Source organism: Gracilinanus agilis, chromosome 3 (assembly GCF_016433145.1).
Source record: "Gracilinanus agilis isolate LMUSP501 chromosome 3, AgileGrace, whole genome shotgun sequence".
Classification (NCBI taxonomy): domain Eukaryota; kingdom Metazoa; phylum Chordata; class Mammalia; order Didelphimorphia; family Didelphidae; genus Gracilinanus; species Gracilinanus agilis.
Window position 1 is genome coordinate 26,830,428 of NC_058132.1, and position 6,077 is coordinate 26,836,504.

General features: G+C 57.1%; 1 protein-coding gene across 1 annotated transcript in view; it reads right to left on the reverse strand.

Annotated features, from left to right (window-relative positions):
- The window catches only part of MAP3K10 (mitogen-activated protein kinase kinase kinase 10), a 14,477-nt gene extending 8,952 nt beyond the window's left edge, over window positions 1-5,525 (reverse strand). Inside the window, exons 1-2 of the mRNA XM_044668597.1 lie at window positions 4,802-5,525; window positions 457-637 (exon numbers count right to left, since the gene is read on the reverse strand). Of these exons, the coding sequence (XP_044524532.1) occupies window positions 457-637; window positions 4,802-5,525 (905 nt within the window). The remainder of the gene's footprint in view (window positions 1-456; window positions 638-4,801) is intronic.
- Window positions 5,526-6,077: the final 552 nt, after the last annotated feature.

The window sequence follows — 6,077 nt, forward strand, 5'->3', positions numbered from 1 at the left end:
CTGACATTCCTTGTTCTAAGCTCCCTCCCAGCCCTGACATCCCCTGTTCTAAGCTCCCTCCAAGCTCTGACATTCCTTGTTCTAAGCTCCCTCCCAGCCCTGACATCCCCTGTTCTAAGCTCCCTCCAAGTTCTGACATTCCTTGTTCTAAGCTCCCTCCCAGCCCTGACATCCCCTGTTCTAAGCTCCCTCCAAGCTGACATTCTCTGTTCTAACCTCCCTCCCAGCTCTGACATCCCCTGTTCTAAGGACCCTTCAGTCTCTGACCATCCTTTGGCTGGAAATTTTCATCCAGATTTGAGCAGTATCCAGAAAGCCTGGATCAGTGGCTGGTGTCTCCCGAGCTGCGAGGGTCCTCGCTGGTGCCTTGAATCTGGCACATGTCCCCGGTCCCTTTTCCCCTGCCTCCTGTGGGCCGACTTCGGAGTCTCAGACCCTCCCCGGCCCCCCGCTCACCTCCAGACATCGCTGCTCTTGGAGAAGAGGGACAGGCGGATGACCTCGGGGGCCATCCAGGCGTACGTCCCGGCTGCGCTCATCTTGGTTGTCTTGTGCCACTCACGGGCCAGGCCGAAGTCCGTGATCTTGAGGACGGTGTCCGACAGGTCGCCGTTCTCAAATGCATCCAAGATGAGAACTGGAGGGGGTGAGGGAAGAGAGGGGAGAAGGGCCTGCAGACCTGGAGGGGAGACCTTGTTCCTCGCCTCCTGGCTTCCTCCTTCCAGCGAGGTAGGACCAGTCATCGGCGGGCATCCACCCACCTACCCACGGCAGAGAATTCCGACTCCTGAGCCTCGCACTAGACAGTCTGATGGTCCCAGACACCGCAGAGCCCCCACCCTCCGCTCCATCCCTGCCCCGATGTGCCCGAGCCAGGCTGGGCAGCTTCCTGTCTCCACCCGTGCCAGGCTCCTTCCCCTGTGGAGGATGCCCTCTCCCATTCTACAAGTGGGTGCTCCTTCCCATCCTGACAGCCCGAGGCTATAATTCTGCCTTATTTTAGGCCTGCAAACTCCTTTTTAAAGTGCTTTGAGGACATCCGTCCTAGGTGCAGGGGAAAGCCGGGGCACGGCTCCAGCCGGCCCAGCTCCATCTCGGCCTCTGCCCAGAGAGGGTACACAGGAGGTGCTGGGGCCCTGGAGGCTCTGATGCTCCCGGGATCCTCCTGATCTTAGGACCCCAGAACTGCAGGTCCCTTAGGTGTCACTTTCTTCAACATCATTTTACAGGCAGGGAAGCAGAGGTAAAAGGACTTGAAAGCTCAATGATGTTTCCGGAGCACTTTTATTGTCTGCAAAGCCCTTCCCAGCCTCACATCAGCTTCATGAGGTGGGTACTACAGGCGGTGTTGGCCCCCTTTTACAGAAGGGAAACTGAGGGGGCAGCTGGGTAGCTCAGTGGATTGAGAGTCAGGCCTAGAGACGGGAGGTCCTGGGTTCAAATCCAGCCTCAGCCACTTCCCAGCTGGGTGACCCTGGGCAAGTCACTTGACCCCCATTGCCCACCCTTTCCACTCTTCCACCTAGGAGTCAATACACAGAAGTTAAGGGTTAAAAAAAAAGAAGGGAAACTGAGACTTGGTGGAGTTAAGTGACTTAGCCAGGCCCACACATCCCGTAAACATCAGAGGTCTTCCTGACTCCGAACCCAGAATTCTAGAGGGCTCCTCTAACGGTTGCGCTCCTCAGTGCCCAGCCTCCCTCCCTCAAGAAGGGTTGTTCATTCCATCAGTCGTCTCTCCACTCAACAACCAATTAGTATACATTAAACATAAGGACTGTGCTAGTCACTGGGGATGGAGACAAAAATAAAAACAATCCCCATCACCCCCATCCCCATGTGGGAGGCAGCATTTGAGCCTTGATGAAAGCGGAGGATTCTAAGGGGAAAGGGAGGGCATTACAGGTGAGAGGGACAGCTTAGGCAAAGGTATGGAGATAGGGGTGTGTGTGTGTATGTGTATGTGTGTGTTAGACAGAGACAGAGAGAGAGATGGAGAGGGAGAGAGAGACAGAGGGAGAGGGATGGAGGGAGGAAAAGAGAAAAAGAGAGGGGAAAGGGAGACAGAGAGAGAGACAGAAAGGAGGAGAGAGAAAGAGAGGAAGGGGAGAGGGAGAAAGGGAGACAGGAGGAGAGGGATGAAGGGAGGAAAAGAGAGAAAAAGAGAGGGGGAGGGAGAGAGAGAAATAGAGAAAAAAGAGAGAGAAAAGAGAGATAGAGACAGAGGGGGGAGAGAAAGAGAAAGAGGAGAGGGAGAAGACAGAGAGAGACAGAGGGAGAGAGACAGAGACAGAGACAAAGGGAGAGGGATGGAGGGAGGAAAAGAGAAAAAGAGAGGGGGAGCAAGAGAGGCGGGGAGTGAGAGAGAAAGAGAGAGACAGAGAGAAAGGAGGGAGAGAGAGAGAGACAGAGAGACAGGCAGAGAGACACGGGGGGGGGGGGGGGGGAGAGGGGCGGTATGTATCACCACACAAAGTTATCTGACTGGCTAGAGGTAACATAGCATAGAGGATGGGGATCTCTTATCCTTGGAACTGGGTTCAAGCCTGGACTCTACCATGAAACATTGGAGTTTGGTCTAACTATGATCCTACGCCTCTTCCCTTGAGGGCAGAGATTGTTTCATTTTTGATTTCATGCCTTTGGTGCCCAGCACTTTTTATTTTTTGGAACCAGATCTGCGCTTGAATTAATTTCAAATTAAAAATAGGAAGCCCAGGGGCAACGAAGTGGCACAGTGGATAGAGCACTGGGCCTAGAGTTGGAAAGAACAGTTTAAAATCTAGCCCAGTCATTTCCTCGCTGCGAGACCCTGGGCAGGTCACTTAACCCTGATTGCTTAACCCTTGCCCTTCTGTCTTAGAATTGTTACTAGAACAGAAAGAATGAGTTTTTTAAAAAAGGGAACCCGCTGCACTTGCTCTGCAAATTAAAGACTTTCCGGAGCACTCAGAGGTGAAGCGGGTCCTCCCCACTCCCAGCCCAGCTCTCGGCCTACCATGTCACCCTATTAAGGATACCCCTTGCCTGGGACGTGGACTGGTCCGATGAGCTGCGTGACTTCGGACACATCAGCTTCCTGTTCAGGCTCTAAATTCCCTGACCTCCCTGGGACTGGCTGCTCTGTTGTTCAGGTGTTTTCCAGCCATGTCAGGCTCTCCATGACCCCACTTGGGGTTTTCTTGGCAAAGATATTGGAGTGTTTTGCCATTTCCTTCTCCAGCTCATTAGACAGATGAGGAAACTGAGGCAAACAGAGGAGTCTTCCTGACTCCAGGACCCTTTTACTCTATCCACCTGGCTGCCCCCCATCCTGCTCTAGTAGTCATATGTCAGCAAAGCGAATTCTGGGAGGAAGATGGGATTCGAGACAAGAGGCTCTGGGCCCCTTGAGGTCATTCGCCCCCTCCCAGAGCTATTCTGGGGACAGAGAAAGGGCTGAGCTTCCATTTTCCAGGGCAAGAGGCGGCACCGACCCTGCTGCATCGGAGCCGCCTTTGGGTGTCTCCTGGAAAGGCAGCTCGGTGCCGGGGACAGGACGCAGGTCCCTCAGAACTTTGGCCGCTTATTAGCTGTTGGACTCTGGGCAAGTCCCTTCGCCTCTCTGGGCCTCAGTTTCCCTATCTGTAAAATCAGGGAGAGGAACTGGCTGGCCTCTAAGGCCCCCTCCTAGCGTTCAGTCCATATTGCTCCGATGTCAGCAGCTTTGCCTACACGCAGTGCCCCAAAGGGGATCTGTGAAATGGGTTAAGCCTTCCACGCCACCAGCAGCTACACAGGAACACCGGCTATAGAAGGGCCCTTTGGGCGGCGAAATGAATGCTGATCTGGGATCCCAGGAGGTGGGTGCGAATCCTGGCTGGTTACTTTCTACCTTGGGGACTCTCTCTGGGCCTGCTTCCTCGCCAATGAAGGAGAAGATTGGACGAGGTGGTTCCTAAGGTCTTTTCCATATCTAAATCATGGATCCTATGGACGGTCCACAGATCTGAGTTCAAATTCAGATGATGCTATTTGCTATCTCTAGGCCTTGGATAGATTCCTTCTCCTTTCTTTATGTGGGCTAAAACAAGTTTCTCTTCCAGCTCTGAATCCAAAGAATGGGGAAGGGGCTCATTCCCGGTGGAGTGAGAGGGGAAGGATGGGATTAGGCTCTGGCTGGCCCTGTGAGGTGGACAAACTGGAGAGCTCCTGGGGCACCCCCACCCCAGGAGGAGGGAAGCCTCATCCCATAGAAATGGACGGTCCAATTCTCTCACTCCTGTGCCCAGACAGCCCTGGGCTTCTCCTATCTCCAAGGATCTGAGTTCAAATCTCCATGCTGCTAGTTACTACCTGTGGGACCTCGGGACAATGATTTCACCTCTCTGGGCCTCAGCTGGTCCGGCTGATCTGCGAGGTCCCTTTTATCTGGAAATCTAGTTCTCTCTTCCCCTTGAGAATGGCTCTCCCCACCAGTCCTAGACTTTTCCTCCATTGCTCTGAGTTCGAGTCCTTGGCCAGCCCCACTGGCCCCATCCTTAACCACTTTGCCCTCAGCCTCACCCTGATGTGGCTCTTCCTCGATGGGGCTGGGCCTGGCTTAGAAGGGCACCAGTGCTGGTCGGGGCATGAACAGGAGAGTTAGAAGCAGAGGTCTTGTGTTCAAGTTCTGGTTCTGCTGGGATCAAGTCACTTTCCTCCTCCCCCCCTCCCCCATTCCTCCTCTGCAAAATATTTAACCGCCAGATCCCTTGGGCTCCCCCTGGGCTCAGAATCTCAGAAGGCTGAAGGAGATGGGGAGGGGGAAGGGGCCACTCACTGTTGATGGACTTGAGATCTCTGTGGATGATGGGCACGGGGGCCCCGCTGTGCAGGTAAGCCATGCCCCGAGCCACCTGGACGGCCCAATTGACCAGCACGTGAGGGGGTACCCGGCGACCGGCCAGGGCTCGGCTCAGCGGCCCTCCTCGGGCATACTCCATGACCAAGCAGAGATGGGGTGGTCTCAAGCAGGCACCTCGCAGGGCGATGATGTTAGGATGGCACAAGGCACCAAAGAGCCGGGCCTCCCTGGCCACCTGCTCTGCTGTGGCTGCCGGGTCCCTCTCCGGGTCAAGCCTGGCAGCCTTCACAGCGACCTCCTCACCGTGCCACCTGGCCCTGTAGACTTTCCCGAAGCCCCCGACGCCAATGATTTCTTCTAGCTGTAGTTCACCAAAGGGGATCTCGAGGGGCAGAGGGAGGCCCGTGGGAGCAGGAGCTGGCACCCCGGGAGCCACCACGTAGTTGCTGGGGAAGACACCCACGCGCCCACCAGGCAGCTGGCCAGTCCACCAGCCCTCATCACCAGACACAGCCCAGTCCTGGGACAGCACCCGCACCTGGTCCCCCCTCCGGAGGGTCAGCTCCTCCTCTCCGGCAGCCTCGTAGTCAAACACGGCAGTCCACAGGGGCCCAGCGGCTGCAGGGGCGTCAGGCCCCAGGCCCCACTCTTCAGTCCCCCGGAGGGCTGGGCCCTCCCCACCATCCTCCTCCTCCTCCATGGGATGCAGGGGAAGGCTGAGCTCAGGCAGGCCCCCAGCTGGCTGAGCCCCACGTGTTGGGGTGGGGGGCAGCCCTGGCTGCTCCTGGGGAGCTCCTGGGGCCCATGGCTGGGGGTAGAGGACAGGAGGAGGGGACGGGCCTAGAAGATGTCATCAGCATCCCCCCTCTGCCCGCACACCTCGGTGTCCAGGTCTTCTGAAGGGCTGACCAAAGAGGGTGGTGGGGAGCAGGGCAAGGTGAAAGCGGTCACCTCTTCCAGGGAGTCCTCAGGGTCTCCAAGCAGCCGGGAGGGAGAGGGAGGCCTGTGGGTCGGCGGTGGGGGATGGGGTTGGATCTGCCCCTCCCCCCACTAGCCTTCCCCTCCCCGTGCCGGGTTGCCCTTACCCCGCGGCAGCAGCGGCCCCTCGCGCCCCGCGGCTTCTCAGCATCCTGGCGCTCGAGCCCTGCCCCGGGCCCTGGCCCCGGTCTGGCCCTGGCCTCCTTCCCGAGCTGGTCACCTGTGCTCACCGGAGGACCAGCAGGCTCGCAGAGAGGTTCCCTCACCCCGAGGG